At 45.7% G+C, this 17373-nt stretch overlaps 1 protein-coding gene across 1 annotated transcript in view; it reads right to left on the bottom strand.

Moving 5' to 3' along the window:
• UBE2G1 (ubiquitin conjugating enzyme E2 G1) overlaps positions 1-14873 on the bottom strand; it is a 97258-nt gene extending 82385 nt beyond the window's left edge. The window contains exon 1 of the mRNA XM_036341263.1: positions 14683-14873. Coding sequence (XP_036197156.1) covers positions 14683-14728 — 46 coding nt within the window. The 5' untranslated portion in view covers positions 14729-14873. The remainder of the gene's footprint in view (positions 1-14682) is intronic.
• Between the last annotated feature and the right edge of the window lie 2500 nt (positions 14874-17373).

Genomic DNA, 17373 nt, shown 5'->3' with positions numbered 1-17373 from the left:
AATTGCCACACCCTCAAGATGGCAACACCCACAGCCACAAGATGGCCCGCAAAGGAGGGCAGTTGTGGGCAATCAAGCCAGCAGGGGAGGGCAGTTAGGGGAGACCAGGCAAGCAGAAGAGGGTAGTTGGGGATGACCAGGCAAGCAGGGGAGGGTAGTTGGGGATGACCAGGCCTGCAGGGGAGAGCAGTTGGGAGTGACCGGGCCGGCAGGGGAGGGCAGTTGGGGGCAATCAGGCTGGCAGGGGAGTGCAGTTGGAGGCGATTGGGCCAGCAGGGGAGCAGTTAGGCATCGCTCAGGCTGGCAGGAGAGTGGTTAGAGGGTGATTAGGCTGGCAGGCAGAAGTGGTTAGGGGCAGGCAGGCAGGCAGGCAGGCAAGCGGTTGGGAGCCAGCAGTCCCAAATTGTGAGAGGGATGTCTGACTGCTGGTTTAGGCCCGATACTGTGGGATTGGGCCTAAACCTGCAGTCGGACATCCTCCGAGGGGACCCAGATTGGAGAGGGTGAAGGCTGGGCTGAGGGACACCCCCCACCCCCACGCCAGTGCATAAATTTCATGCACTGGGCCTCTAGTGTGAGAGTGTGTGTGTGTGTGTGTGTGTGTGTACACACACACACATACATATATAATTTATTTTTGTGTTTTGATCTTGTATTATTCAACCTTGATAAACTGGGCTATTAGATCTAGTAGCTTTTTCACATTTTCCTTAGAATTTTCTACATACACAATTATGGTCTGCAAAAACACAATATTACTGATTCAATCTGTGGCCTTTTATTTTATTATGCTGGATGATATGCACAGAAGTGGTGTAGTGATTTCTTCTCGACTCATCTTTGTGAATCTGGATCACGGTGCTGTATTCTGTTCTTGAATTCTTAGCTTTTAAGGCTCCTGGGGGGTCAGTTCCATATTTCTCTGGTTGCTATACTGGAGATTTTTCTCCTTAAATCATTCTTTTAGCCCTTCCAATATTTTTGTAAGCACCTAATTTCTCTATAATTCTTTCTCACAAGTTAGAAGGTTTATATTACATGATTTCAAGACTTACTATACAGCAACAGCTATGATATTGGCATAGAGGTGGACATACAGATAAAAGAGTACCCAAGGAAACATACACAGGTTGGTTAACAGATTTTTCAACGAAAGTTCCATGGTGATTCAATAGGAATAGGATAGTGTTTTCAACAAATGATATGGAACAACAGATTTAATATACTACAACAGAGATCAACCTTAAAAACATGCTAAGTGAAAGAAGCCATACACAAAAGAATACATGCTATATTATTTCATTTATATTAAATGTCCAGAAAAGATAATTTCATAGGAACAAAAAGTAGATTTATAGTTGCCTGGATGTGGGGCTAAGAAAGAAGAGTGACTACTAATGGGCACAAGATTTCTTTCTAAAGTGATGGAAGTGTTCTAAAATTACATTGTGCTGATGGTTGAACAACTCTAAACATATCAAACTGTACACGTAAAATGAGTAGATTTTATGATATGCACATTAAAACTCAGTAAATGTGTTATTAAAAACAGACTTCTATGGGAGAGACTAAGTTCTTGGAAATTAGATATACAATTACTAAAATGAAAAATTGAATGGCCAGTCTAAATAACAAAACATGCATGGTTGAAGACCAAGTCATTAATATGGAAAAAAAAAGGGGGGGAGGGTGTCCACAATATAGTAACAAAAGACAGAAAATAGACAATATGAAAATTAAAAGGCAAAGAAATGAGATTAAAAAGTTCAAACACCTGCCCTAGCTGGTTTGGCTCAATGGACAGAGTGTCGGCCTGTGAACTGAAGGGTCCCAGGTTCGATCCCGGCCAAGGGCACATGCCTTGGTTGCGGGCTCGATCCCCAGTGGGGGGGCATGCAGGAGGCAGCCAATCAATGATTCTCTTCTCATCATTGAAGTTTCTATCTCTCTTCCCCTCTCCCTTCCTCCCTAAAATCATGCTAAGTGAAAATATATTAAAAAAAAAAAAAAAAAAAGTTCAAACACCTGACTAGTAAAGGTTCCAAAGATAATGTAGAGGATGACAAAAAAATAAATAGAAGCTTCTGAGCTCAAAACAGACTGAAGCCTTCAGCAGTCAAAGAGCCCATTAGGGCCTGGCTGGTAAGTCTAAATGGTTAGAGCCTCAGCTGATGCACCAAAGGGTCTTGGGTTTGATTTCCAGTCAAGGGCATATACCTGGGTTGTGGGTCTGCTCCCCAGTCCCCAATGGGGAGCATGCAGGAGACAACCATTCAATGTGTCTCTCTCACATTTCTCTCTCTCTCTCTCTCTCTCTCTCTTCTTTCCTCCTTCCCTTCCGGGCTCTCTCTGAAAAACAATGGAAAAAATATCCTCAGGTGAGGATTAACAATAAAAATAAATAAAAGAGCCCATTAAGAATCTAAAATAATGAATGAGCCCTAGCTGGTTTGATTCAGTGTATAGAGCGTCAGCCTACGGACTGAAGGGTCCTGGGTTTGATTACAGTCAAGGGCACATGCCTGGGTTGCTGGCTCGATCCCCAGTAGGGGGCATGCAGAGGGCAGCCAATCCATGATCCTCTCTCATTGTTGATGTTTCTATCTCTCCCTCCCTTCCCCTTCCTCTCTGAAATCAATAAATGTTTGTGTATTTTTTTTTTTTTTTTTTTTTTTTTTTAAGAATCTAGCCAGTTTGGCTCGGTGGATAGAGCGTTGGCCTGTGGACTGAAGGGTCCCAGGCTCGATTCAGATCAAGGGCATATGCCTAGGTTGCGGGCTTAATCCCCAGTGGGGGCATGCAGGAAGCAGCCAATCAGTGATTATCATCATTGATGTTTCTATCTCTCTTTCCCTTTTCCTTCCTCTCTGAAATCAATAAAATTATATTTTTTTTAAAAAAAAAAAAGCTCTGAAAAAAAAAAAGAATCTAAAACAATGAATAAAAAAAGTTACACTTAAGACACAACATGGGTAAAATTTAGAACTCCAAGTATACAGAAAATCCTTTAGAACTTCAAAAAAACATCTACACAGAAAAAAAATTATACTGATAGGAGTCATTCCTTTTTTAAAAAAATGTTTTTATCAATCTTTAGAAAGGAAATGAGAGGGATAGAAAGATGGAAGCATCAATGAATGAAAAACATCATCAATAGGCTGTCTCCTGCATGCCTTCCCCTCCACACTGGGGATCAAGCCCCCAACCCGGGCATGGGCCTTGACCAGGAATCAAACCAGTGACCTCTTGGTTTATGGGTCGATGCTTGACCACTGAGCAACCCTTGCCGGGCTGACATGAATCATTCTTCATCACTGTCTTCTCATTGAGAAAATTCTGGACAAAGGAATAACGTTACAATGGAAAAATGACATCAAAGTTCCATGGGAAAATATTTTTAACCCAGAATTCAATTTCCAGAAAACCAAATGATCAAATCTGAGGACAAAATTAAGGCATTTTTCAATATGCAGACTCAAAATTTACCACCCACATATGTATCTTTATAAAAGTTAAGAAATACTAGAAGAAGACAACATAGGGTAGGAGAGAAGTGATAGTTGAGTATAAGCCATAATAACTAAGTGAAGATAGAAAGAAAATTCTGAGGCTTAAAGATTTTTCTTCAATAGGAAAAGTTTCAATGATGAGAATTACAGCCCCTTGTTAGTACCAAAATCATTACAGGCAGTCCTCAAGTTATGACGTACGTTGTTTCATGATTTTGTTTCATGGTTATATCACCATCTCCCATCCTATCTAATAAAAGAGAAACATGGTAATTGGCGTACGACCGCTACCCTTCCCATTGGCTAATCAGGGCAATATGCAAATTAACTGCCAGCCAAGATGGTGGGCGGCAGCCAGGCAGCTTGAAACATGAGGCCTGCTTGCTTCAGTGAAGGAGGACTCCAACGTTCCCTGCCTGCCGCTGCAGGCCTCTGAGCTGCAACTCTAAGCAACTATGTAACAAATATAGAAGCTAAACAAAACCCCAGAAACCTGCTTTAGTCCGCCGGGCTTCAGCCAGCAGGATTGCAACATTGTAAGCAAAGGCCAGAAACCTACTTTCAGCAGCGGAGGCCTAAGAGCTGGAGCCAAGCCTCAAAGCTAAAGCTGGCCCAGAATAAAAAAAAGAAAAAGAAAAAAAGGAGCGGTTGGGAGCTTCAGTCACCCCCAGCCTGAAAACAGCCCTCAGCCCCTCACCCAGACTGGCCAGGCACCCCAGTGGGGACCCCCACCCTGAAGGGTGTGTGACCAGCTGCAAACAGCCATCATCCCCTCACCCAGGCTGGCCAGGCACCCTAGTTTATTTAGAAAAAAAAAAAAAACCAGTTCCGTCATTTCAACGTATGTACATATGTGCTTTATGTTTTTTATTATTTATTTACCACAAGTAAAGATCAGGAATTGTTATTTTTCTTTTAAATTTTTTTTTTACTGTTTCACTTCATCACTGCTGCATATGTGCTCCATGTGAGTGACGTAGGTGCTTATGTAGGTGGGTTCTGACTTAACGGCGAAAATCGCATTACATCGCACTGTAGGGAAGGATCTCCGACGTAACCCGAGGACCTACTATATATAAAAGGCTAATATGCTAAGTGTTACTCCTACTGTCCGACCAGTCAGTATGACATGCAATGACCAACAGGGGGCAGACGCTCAACGCAGGAGCTGCTGAACTGCAGTGGCTTGGCAGCAGCGGTTCTCGGGTGACACACCCCAAAACCAGAGAGGACGGAGCCCAATTCCTCACGGGGCCACACGATTCCACCTTCAGCGATGGGTTATGCTGTTGCTGGGGCACTGTTGGCCCTGAATCTGGTTTACTACACATGTGCATTTGCGTTCTATACCCTGTACAATAGCAACTTTACAGAGTGCCCTCTCGCACTCCGGAACCCCTCAGGGGATGTCAGACTGCCAGTTTCTGCACGATCCCCGCAGGCCAGGCCAAGGGACCCCACCTGCCGGAGGGACCCCACTCACTCCCTTCAAGCCGTGGCATCACCCCAGGTGCGGCCAGCCAGGGAGGGACCAAAGGAGGAGGTTGGCTCCTTCTTGCCCAGTCCCACTCCACTGGCCACTTTTATTTTTTTTGCTGTCTTGAGTTTAAATTTTATTTTACAAAAAGAGAAATAAAACTGATAGGCAATTATACTCACAATTGTTCTGTTTGCTTTTTTTAAAAAGTGACATGAAACACAAGTAAAAATAAATACGTCATAGAAACAGCCAGTTGTCCAGTCTCTGGGGAAGGAGGACTTGCCCTGCGAAAGGAGGGAAGCCCATGACTACACTGGTAGAGCAGCAGCCACAGGTGCTCCTCAAAGCCAGGTGCAATCCCAGGCCTCAGGGGGCGTCCTGAGGAAAGAAGACAGAAAACCAAAGCCAGGTTCCAGGTCCTCGGAGTCCCAAACCTCCCCCACCCGCTCCTGGCAGCAATGTGGCCTTATTGGTTATTCACTGTGACCCCCTCAACCCACCTGGACCTCCTTCCCCTGACCCCTTTGGAGAGGGTACAGGAAAAAAACAGTCTTGAGCAGGCTAAGGGGATTCTTCTGGTGAGTCCCCAGCCCACCCTGAGTAACACAACCAGACAAGTCAGTTTATGCTCATGTGCACAGGCACAGGCACACATACACATACACACACACACACACACACACACACACACACACACACACACCCTAGGCCGAGCTTTCTTCCAGAGGAGGGTCCTGGATCAGGTCATAGTATGAGGTCCCCCCTCTTCTGACTATCACCCCAATAGTGGTAACAGAAAGTACCCAAATCTCTCCCAGCCTCTGCCCCAAAGACTCTGCAGCCTGCCTGGCTACCTCTCCCGGATTCAGATGCACCTATTCCTAGGTCACATAGGCCCAAGAGAGGAGAGAGGCAGACTCAGTCCCTGAAGAGCAAAGTTGGACATCACCTGCTCAGAAAGTTCATTGTAAGACTTGGGTATTCAAAAAAGGCCCAGGGCCAAGCTAGTGGCACAGACAGACATTTAGGGGTAAGGGCAGAAGAGAAGTGCCAGTAGGAGGGGAATGGATAGGGAAGGTGATGGATGGAGAGCGAAGCACTCTCAGACAGGCCTTGAGGGCAGGCTCCTGGGAACAGTAAGCAGAGGGCCAGAAAGTCTCCTGGGGTCCATTGGGGAAAGGAGCTCCTCTCTCAGGAGTTTTGGTGGCAAAAGAGCCACTTAGCTGGGTGTACAGGATGCCATGGTTTGGAAGGGAGACTGATCTTCTGAGGAATCACAGGGAACTGGGAAACAAGGAAGGGGTCATGACCAGGAACACTAGGAACAAGGAATGTAAAGCCCCCAAACCTTCCACATGGGATGAGCACTCAGTTCCAGAGCAAGGCCAGGCTTCCGCTGGCCACTTTCTAATTAATTTCCTTTCAATGTGCACAAATCCATGCACCGAGTCACTAGTGCTATATAATAGAAGCATAGTATGCAAATTGTCCCCTCGACTGGGAGTTTGTCCAGGAGTGTGATCGGGGCAGGGCTGGCTGGGGGAAGGGAGGGAGTACACGGCAGGCAGCCAGCAGCTGCTAGGGACATTACCAGTGCACGAATTTCACGCACTGGGCCTCTACTTCATTATAAAAGGCTAGGCCCTGGTCAGTGTAGCTCAGTTGGTTGAGTGTTGTCCTGTACATGGAAAGGTTGCCAGTTTGATTCCCAGTCAGGGCACATGCCCAGGTTTCAGGTTGGATCCTGGTCAGGGTGAGTATGGGAGGAAACAGATCAATGACTCTCTCTTGCACGGATGTTTCTCTGTCTCCCCCCCCCCCCTCTTTTCCTCTCTCTAAAAATCAGTAAAACATATTTTTTAAAAAAGACTAATGTAGAAAGTATGTTTCAGCCTGAAGTAGCTTACAGAAAATTAAACTACTGTTACTTATAAAAAACTAAATTTCATTGTATTTCCAAAATATTCACTGAACAAAAATTATAACTTAAAAATCACCTATTCCTGCCGAAACCGGTTTGGCTCAGTGGATGGAGTGTCGGCCTGCAGACTGAGGGGTCCCGGGTTCGGTTCCGGTCGGGGGCGTGTGCCTGGGTTGCGGGCATGTCCCCAGTGGGAGATGTGCAGGAGGCAGCTGATCGGTGTTTCTCTCTCATCGATGTTTCTGGCTCTCTGTCTCTCTCCCTTCCTCTCTGTAAAAAAATCAATAAAATATATTTTAAAAAAAAAAAAATCACCTATTCCTGCCCAGCCAGGTGTAGCTCAGCAGTTGAGCCTCGACTCAGGAAACAAGAGGTCACCAGGTCAGGGCATGATCCCCAATAGGGGGCAAGCAGGAGGCAGCCAATCAATGATTCTCTGTCATCACTGATGTTTCTATCTCTCACTCCCTCTCCCTTCCTCTCTGAAATCAATAAATATATATATTTTTTACATCATCTACTCCCTAATGTTAAGAAAGTTCACTTATTCATTAAAAAGTTGAGACTTCTTTCCAGCTTTACTGAGATATAAGTGGCATATAACATTGTGTACATTTAAGATGTGCAACATAATGATTTGATATATGTATATATTACAAAAATAAGACTATTTTAGATTCTGTAACACAACATAACAGATGCATAATTCTTATTTTGTTGTGTTAATCCTCACCCAAGGATATTTTTACCACTGAATTTTATAAAGGGGGGGGGGGGGGGAGAAAGAGAGTGAGAGAGCAAGAGCGAGAGAGAGAAACATAGATATGAGACATATCAATGCTGCAACCCGACTGGAGCCAGAGATCAAACCTGCAACCCAGGTACGTGCCCCAGACCTGAACTGAACCCGAGACCCTTTGGTACAAGGGCCAATGCTCTAACCACTGGTCCAAACCGGCCAGGGCAGATACATAATTCTTTGATGCTCCCTCTACTACAAGGATTGTAAATCATCCTACACTCTCCCTCAACCAAAATGTTTCATCTATGCATTTTTTCTGACAATATATTCAGTACAATATGTAGTAAATGCATTCGTTCTACAATAGTGTAATGATTTCTGGATATAAAAATTCCCACACTCTGTTAAAGCAATTAGTAGTTTGATGCAATGTAAATTTACTTTTAGACTTTTCTTCCATTTCTAAATATGTGGGTCAATAATTATTAGCATTAAGATTATTAATAATTAGCCCAGCCGCGTAGCTCAGTTGGTTAGAACAGTGTCCCCAATACACCGAAGGATGGGTTTGATCCCCATCAGAGCACATACAAGAATCAACCAATGAATGCATAAATAAGTGGAAAAGCAAACCAATGTTTCTCTATCTCTAAAATCAGTAACTATATCTAAACTTTTTTAACTTAAAAAAAAAAAAGTTATTAATATTTGGCTCGTCACCCAGAATCTTCTATCACTAGGATGTCCCTGTCAATAATCAATTACTGTATTTCTGCTTGTTTAAGATTGTTAATGGAGTTGTTTGTCAGAGTACCAATATATTCTAGAAGGTCCAATAAGAAATATCAAATCATTCTAACTCCTCTTTTAAGAGTATTCTTTCAATATCCTATGAATACCAGGAGAGCTAATAAAACATAGCACATCACAAACTCTAGGAACTGGGGCTACCTGCAGGTCATTCCGATTGGGTACCTATTATTGCAGCATAGCTCAGAACACCTGCTTCACAGCCACCCAAAGCGCTGCTGTAAAAATTAGGTTTTCTGCCGGACCGGTTTGGCTCAGTGGATAGAGCGTCAGCCTGTGGACTCAAGGGTCCCAGGTTCGATTCCGGTCAAGGGCATGTACCTTGGTTGCGAGCACAACTCCAGTGGGGGGCGTGCAAGAGGCAGCTGATCGATCTCTCTCATCGATGTTTCTAACTCTCTATCCCTCTCCCTACTTCTCTGTGAAAAATCAATAAAATATATTAAAAAAAAAAAAAAATTAGGTTTTCTTGGGCCCCCATCAAGACATGTAGACTATGGAGATAAGGCCAGGAATCTGTATTTTTAACAAACTCCCAATGACTTTATTGCACATTATGTCTAAGAACACACATGACTCACTAATCAAAACAACCTACTTATAAAAAAAATAAAAATAAACCTATTTATATGGGTAGCCAAGGAGATAAAAATTAGGGAATTTTCCAGATTATTAATATATGCAATCAAAATTTCTAAGTAAAAGAAGCTCAATTATTTCATTGTATTGCATAAACAGATTCTTCCAAGTTCTAGAATGACAGGTGCCTGTGAAAACTACTGAAAACAATGTTATCAATGTTAAAAAAAAAAAAAAAAAAAAAAACTTGGCCCTAACCGGTTTGGCTCAGTGGATAGAGCATCGGCCTGCGGACTGAAGGGTCCCAGGTTCGATTCCGGTCAAGGGCATGTACCTTGGTTGCGGGCACATCCCCAGTAGTAGGTGTGTAGGAGGCAGCTGATCAATGGCTGATCAATGTCTCTCTCCCATTGATGTTTCTAACTCTCTATCCCTGTCCCTTCCCCTCTGTAAAAAAATCAATAAAATATATTTTAAAAACAAAACACACAAAAAAACCCTTCAAGTAATCTTTAAAAAAAACCAAAAACACCTCCTTTTATTCCTTATAAATGCTTGTCATATAGTAAAACTTAGTATGGCTAGAGTAGGAAATAAGTCCAGTCAGCCCCAGTATTTTCCCTCAGAATTAACTGTGAACACCAAAAAGCTTACTGCTTGCCCTGACCGGTTTGGCTTAGTGGATGGAGTGTTGGCCTGCGGACTGAAGGGTCCTGGGTTCGATTCCTGCAGGGGCATGTACCTTGGTTGCAGGCACATCCCCGGTGGGGGGTGTGCAGGAGGCAGCTGATCAATGTTTCTAACTCTCTATCCCTCTTCCTTCCTTTGGGTAAAAAATCAATAAAATATATTGGGGGGGGGGGGAAGCTTAGTGCTTTCAGTCTATGACATTAAATTCAAAAATATTTTCCTTGATTCTGCAGAATGTTGGTCTTAAGTTGACAAGAGCTAACATATCTTTTTATGATTACCTCTAATATCACTTAGATTTTAATGCATATTATTTTAATGCAGTAAATTTTATTAAGATGAGAATGTTTTCTCATTTTTTGAGTTACTGGATAGATTAACTTTGTTTTGGGTTTCTTGTTTTGTTTTATTTTTAAATATACTTTTATTGACTTCAGAGAGGAAGGGAGAGGGAGATAGAAACATCAATGATGAGAATTATTGACAGGCTGCCTCCTCTATGCCCCCTACTTGGGATCAAACCCTCAAGGGGAATCAACCATGCATAGACTTCTGGTTCACTGGCCTATGCTCAACTACTGAGAAACACCAGCTTTGAATATTTAAATGTATAAAACCCTATTGCGTTATTAATTACTAGAAGCCCGATGCACGAGATTCTTGCAAGAATAGGCCTTCCTGCCCTAGCTGATTTGGCTCAATGGATAGGGTCCCGGGTTCAATTCCGGTCAAGGGCACATGCCTGGGTTTTTGTCTTGATCCCCAGTAGGGGGCGTGCAGGAGGCAGCCGATCAATGATTCTCTCTCATCATTGATGTTTCTATCTCTCCCTCTCCCTTCCTCTCTGAAATCAATAAAGATATATTTAAAAAAAAAAAAAAAAAGGAGTAGGCCTTCCTTCCCCCAGCTGTCAGCACCTGCTTCCCTCTGGCACCTGGGACCTGGGCTTTCCTCGCAGCCCCAGCAAAGCTGAAAGGTCGTCCAGTCTAATTAGCATATCATGCTTTTATTATTACAGAAGATTCCCTGGGAGGCAATACTGCCAATTAAAATCATCAAAGTCACCCTAGCCAGTTTGGCTCAGTGGATAGTGTCAGACTACGGACCAAAGGGTCCCGGGTTCGATTCTGGTTAGGGCGCATGCAGGAAGCAACCATCAATGTATTCCTCTCACATTTTCTCTCTGTCTTTCCCTCTCTCTTCCACTTTCTCTAGAAATCAATGGAAAAATATCCTCAGGTGAGGATTAAAAAATAATAATTTAAAAATGAAAAAAATAACAAAAATAAGAGAAACTTTGTAAAAAATACAAATAAAAAAAAAATCAAAGTTTCTCAAATAAGAAGGTCCTGAATATGAATCTAGAACAGCCGTGGGCAAACTACGGCCCATGGGCCGGATCCAGCCCGTTTGAAATGAATAAAACTAAAAAAAAAAAAAGACCGTACCCTTTTATGTAATGATGTTTACTTTGAATTTATATTAGTTCACACAAACACTCCATCCATGCTTTTGTTCCGGCCCTCCGGTCCAGTTTAAGAACCCATTGTGGCCCTCGAGTCAAAAAGTTTGCCCACCTCTGATCTAGAAGCACCACTTAGTACCTGTGTAATCTTGGGGGAGTTACTTAAGCTCTCTAAGCCTCTATTCCTTATTGGGAAGATAAAATAATATATGTAAAGCACTCAGCTCCTAGTATCTGTCAGTCCTCAGTAAACATTAGCCCATGTATAAACATATATAGAAGAATCTCTCTGAAAAGACAAGACACAAAAGAAATTATCGATGATGGCTGTTTCCAAGCAAAGACTTGGAGGTCAGGATGGAAAGACTATACCTTCTTGTACTCTTTGTATTTTTATCCAGTGCTTATCATAACTTTTAAAAAATGCTTAAAATTTTATCTCTTGTGCTGTGGGATTTCTTGGTGTTTAACATAATGCACTGCCAAAGTTAAACTGCCACTGCAGAATTCGCAAAGGAATAAAGTCATAGTCCAATAATATCCACAAAGAAATACACAACCTATCTGATTTCAGGAATCTGTAAGGTGTTCTTATTCCTTTACAATAGCCAAATGGTCTTAACTAAAACACCTTAAACCAGTAATTTCTCAGTCCGGGATCATTCTGTCCCTTGGGGGATACTTGGCAACATTTTTGTCTGTCACAACTGAGGGGGTGTACTACTGGCATCTAGTGGATGGAGGCCAAGAATGTTGCTGAACATTCTATCATGCAAGTATAGAACCACACAACAATCCACCCAAAAAGTCAGTAGAGCTGAGGTAAGAAACTGCAACCCAAGGAATCATTCTGTTCAACTCTTAAAGTAACTAGGTTCTTCATTAAAGTTACCTACAAAACACACAATAAATTCTCCCCTTAAGTAATGAAATAAAATCCTATATGAGGACTAGCAGACTAGGGGCTCAATAAATGTAACCATTGTTGGCCACTGCTATTACTTTCTGAAATTCTAGCAGCTAGAATGGCTTACAGGTTTGTGTGTCTACTAAATTCAATACATTTCAAGATTTCTAAAGTACTTCTTATAATGCCTTCCGAAAGTGCAGGCTAAAAGATTTCAAGAGATTACAGATTACCATTCTTTCCTGTTTTTAAATATCTGAAGAACCACAAAGTTCAAACAATGTAGTACTAAAATACAACAGGACCTTTATTTTAGTATATACTTATAAACTCTTTCCAATAAACTTGATATTTTTACATTTCACTACACCTTGGCTTCTATTTTATACATTTTGAGCATGTTAATTAAAATCCCTCAAAAATATAAGAAATTAAGAATAGTCCATTGACTCTGATGAAGGCAAAAAAGCCCTAGCCAGTTTGCTCAGTGGATAGAGCATCGGCCTGCGGACTGAAGGGTCCCAGGTTCGAAACCAAACAAGGGTGCATATCTCAGCTGCAGGCTCAATCCCCAGTGGGGGCCTTGCAGGAGGAAGCCGATCAATGATTTTATCTCTCTCCATCTCCCTTCCTCTCTGAAATCAACAAAAATATATAATAGTCAATAAATGCGTATTTTTAAAAAAGCAGCTAAGTAACTTTATAATGAGGCCTGAAAATTACAAACTAAATTATCCTCTCCTCTGATCTTAAAGAATATTTTAGTGTGCCTTACCAAAATGTCAACCATTAATAAAGACCTTTAGAAAATGTTTTATCAATAAGTGGGATTAACCTTGTCAAAAAAGAGTACTCAACTGAACCAGTGGCTATCAAAATCTATAGCTAATTCATAAATGGGTAGGAAGTAACTTGTAACATTGCTACTGCCTAACACTCCTATTAGCTTAACTTTCTTATTAACTATGTAACTCTTTTATACCTTTTTTAGTGTATAGTTTTCTCATTATATGAGTTGAGTAGTATTTTAATACTAATTTAGTATTTCCATATTGCTTAAGAATCCACTACATCGCAAAAACTTATTTTGATTAAAGAACTTTTAGGGAGATTCCTTCATCCAAAAAAAAAAACAAAAACAAAAATTACACAGAAAAGTAAGGTGTTTGAAAATATAAGATGCAATAAGGTTATTATTCTTTCACTATTTTTCCAGATGAACATAGGTATCCCATACTTCACTCGCTTCAAGTCACTCCCCTTGAGCACCTAGAACTTTAATCCTTGCCCAAACCTGCTTGCTCATGCTCTAATAATAAACCTAATTATACAATCCGTAACAGCCCCTGACAACCTTTTCCTACGAAGCCATAAAGGTGATTTAACCTCAAACTCTCAAACCTAACAAAAACGGATGTCTTCATTCCAGCCTTCGGCTTCTGCCGGGGGCTACGGGCTGCAGGCTGTACAGCGGGGAGGTGAAAATTCGCCCGGACCGAAAAGGGCACACGCTGGGCGCTGGGCAGCGGGAGTAACTGCTGGCTCATTTCTCTTTAAATCTGGCAGCACGTGGGGCGGCATTGTAAAGCCTCCAGCCCGCCTCCCCCCTGACACTCGGCACACGTACACCTCCAGCGCGCATGCTCCGCTCATACAGTCCTAGCAGAGTAGGAGCCAACCCCCTAAAAAGTCAACCTGGAAGCCGCAAACGGCCGGAGGCCGGGACAATGGGGGAGGGGGGCGCAGGCACCTCTGGGAAGGCACAGCCGGCCGCCTCCCCAGCCGGAGCCCGCGGGCCGCAGTCCGGAGGTCGCAAGGGCCTGCGCCGGGGCCAGAATCGCTCCGAGCACAAAGCCAGCCCCGCGCCGGCCAGCCCCTACCCTCCCCCCGCCGGCGGCGCAGCGGAGCCCGTGCCAGGCGGAGGCAGGCGAGGCGCGTCCCGCACCCCGCCAGGTTCTCCGGCCCCGCGCGCCCGCGTCGAGGCCGCGGCTGCCAGCGCTTTGTTATCCGCCCCAACTCCGCGGCGCCGGCGCTGCCCGGGCAGAAGTTTTGCGCGCCTCACCTATCCGGCCGGGGGCCAGTTCCTTCGCCTACTCTCGCCACCCGCCGCCCGCCCGCCCGCCGCTCCGACACCCGAGCCAGGGACTCGCGGCGGGGCGGGCCCAGACGCTCCTTCCCGCACCCGCCCCCCCCCCCAGGGTCCGGCGGCCTCGGCAGCACCTGAGCCCGCGACCCGCCCCTGGGAGGGTGGGTCTGGGCTGGGGACCCACAGCCCCTCCCCCGCAACGTCCCACCCAGCCGTGGGGGAGGGGGCCGCCTCCCTCCTCTCCAGGCCCCGTCCCAGCGCCGAGGCTGGGGCGCGTCCCCGCCCCCAACACCCTCCGAAAGCCGGGGAAGAAGTGCCCGCCCGCCCGGCCGGGACCGGCGCCTCGGGCTCCCCACCCTCGCGAGCCCGCACCCGGCCTCGCCAGCGGCTGCCGCTCCCCTCAGCCGTCCGGCCGCCGGCCCGGGAGGAGAGGCGAGGAGGAGGGAAGCCGCAGCGCTCGCCACGATCGCGGCCCGCCCGCCCGCTCACTCACCTGCCAGCTGTCTTCGCAGTAGCAGTGCCGACTGCAGCTCCGTCATCCTCCCGCCTAGGGCCCGGGCTGGCGCCGGGGCGTGCGAAGGGCCAGGGGCAGGCTCGGAGGCGGCCGGAGCTGGGTGCGCTGCGGAAACCGGGCCCCACGGCGGGAGCGCCGGAGCCAAGGGAGGCCGGCCTGGGGCGGCGGGAGCGGCGCCTCGCTGCCGGTGCGAGTCCGCCCGGTTCGGCGCTCCTCACAGCCTCACGCCCGGAAGGGGAGGGTGCCCGGGCCGCCGCGGCGCGCGCTGGGATTCCGCTCGCCTGCTTCCCTCCTCCAGCCCGCGGGTCGGCCCCACCGGTGCCTTCCCCCGCCACAGCCTCACTGCGCGCAGGGCCGCTCCGCGCAGGCGCGCTGGGGCTGCCGACTGGGGCTCGGCCGGCCCGAGAGCCCTGCCCCGGTGCCTCCCGGCCCCGCCTTGTGCGCCGGGCCCCGCCCCTGACGCGCGTTCGCCGGGTCGCCGCCATCTTGGGAAGGTCGACGCCCGGCTGCCTGCCGAGGCCTCAGGCGGCGGACGCCCGGCGGACGCCATGACAAAGAGGTCATGGAGGGTCAAGACAGCGCCTCGGGTGGAAGCAGGTGCTGTGGGAGCAGAGGGACCAGAGGAAGTGGTTTTGTGTCCAGCGACCAGGTAACTCCACGCGTGGTGTGCACGTTAGGCATTGTGAGAGCCGAGTTTAGGACTGGTGGGCCCCGTTTCAAGCAGACCCCCCCCCCAAACGGACTTACCATGTTGATGATTCACTTTACTACAGAAAGAACGCACAAAGATTCCTGAAATAAGCAAAATATTTTGCACCTCAGAGTACGAAACGTCTAAACATCATTAAAAATAATCTCTATTGCCCTACCAGTGGTTCTCCACCTTCTGGCCCTTTAAATACAGTTCCTCATGTTGTGACCCCCCCAACCATAAAATTATTTTCGTTGCTACTTCATAACTGTAATGTTGCTACTGTTATGCATCTTAATGTAAATATCTGATATGCAGGATGGTCTTAGGCGACCCCTGTGAAAGGGTCGTTGGACCGACAAAGGGGTTGCGACCCACAGGTTGAGAACCGCTGCAACCGGTTTGGCTCAGTGGATGGAGCCTCTGCCTGCGGACTGAAGGGTCCCGGGTTCGATTCCGGTCAAGGGCATGTACCTCGGTTGCGGGCACATCCCCAGTGGGGGCTGTGCAGGAGGCAGCTGATCGATGTTTCTCTCCCATCCATGTTTCTAACTCTCCCTCTCCCTTCCACCCTGTAAAAAAATCAAAATATATTTTAAAAAATAATCAGAATCTCTATGAGTAAAGGGAGTTGATATCAGCAAAATCTAATATACCCAATTCAAAATGTCATTCAGAAATGCATCTACTATGTAAAATCAAAGCATGAGACCTGGGGTTTGGAAAAAGCATCTTTACTCCGCTCTGCCTGCTCATCCCCTCAGCCCCCCGCTTTGCACAAAAGTCTCAATAAAGAGATGGAGCAGAAGGAAAAGTAATGCCTCATGGCACTGAAATTTCTCTGTTTCTTCAACAGACATTTATAAAAGTTGTATTAACGTTGTGCCTGTATTATAGAAACACAATACAGCTCTGTCCCTGCCGTCAAAGGGCTTCAAGTCTCTGTGCGTTCCCGGTAAAGTAAACCCATAAACAGCCGAAGAAGGAGCAGGTTCCAATACAATCCTTGTTATAAAAATTACACTCCCTCTAGAACAAGAATTAAAAGGAGCAAATAAATATAATGAATGAATCCCAACTCCTTTGGGGACCCCAACCCTCAGGGACTAGCACAGGTTTGGTGAGGCCTAAAGTTTACTGAACTTGAAGGACTAATTTTAGGTGGGCAGGGGAGTTAATAAGGTTCAAAAATGACTTTATTTAGAATAAGAAAATAAATTACAACTAACTGTAGGCTTGGGGAATCCGTCCCTTTCTCTTTTAAATCATTTCAGGCAGGTTATCCAAAATGCTGCTGGTTGCAACTTGCTTGCTGTCTCCCCCAGAACAAATCCAGCCCTCACAGGGGCTCTGAAGCTTCCTTAGCTTTACCATAAAAATAAAAATAAAAAACATTTCAACAACACTTCTTTATGGACAAAATTCTTCCTTTTTGAATTTTCTAATTTTATCAAAGCAGTAAATACATAGTTTATAATGTATCTTTTTTTTCCTAATAGGTGTGTAGTGTAGTGGTATATCATTTTTATTCTGTTGTTGACACTATTACAGATGTCTCCCATTTCCCCCTCTTTACCCTCTCCACCCAGCCCCCCCACCTCTGTCCATCACCACACTTTTGTCCATCCCCCTCCCCTCTGACTTCTGTCAGTCCCTCCCATCTACACTAATAAAAGAGAAAGATACAAATTGACCATACCTTCACGACGCCCATCAGCCAATCAGGAGTGAGTATGCAAATTAACCCAACAAAGGTGGCAGGTTAATTTGTATACGCAGGATCTGAGCGGCTGGGGGTGGGGCCGGGATGCCTGTGTTGTTGCCATGGCGATGACCCAGGTGTTCCACACCACGCCAGCCGCTCTGGGCCTCTGGGCAGCTTGGGAAGGCGGAAAGGCGGCTCTGGGCCGGAGCGAAGGCAGTGACAGCAGCCAGGGGAATGAAGGCCCATTCTTGCACGAATCTTCGTGCATTGGGCC

Source organism: Myotis myotis, unplaced genomic scaffold (assembly GCF_014108235.1).
Source record: "Myotis myotis isolate mMyoMyo1 unplaced genomic scaffold, mMyoMyo1.p scaffold_m19_p_17, whole genome shotgun sequence".
NCBI classification, from domain to species: Eukaryota; Metazoa; Chordata; class Mammalia; order Chiroptera; family Vespertilionidae; genus Myotis; species Myotis myotis.
Note: the sequence above shows the minus strand (reverse complement) of the source record. Positions and strands in the feature narration are given on the sequence as shown.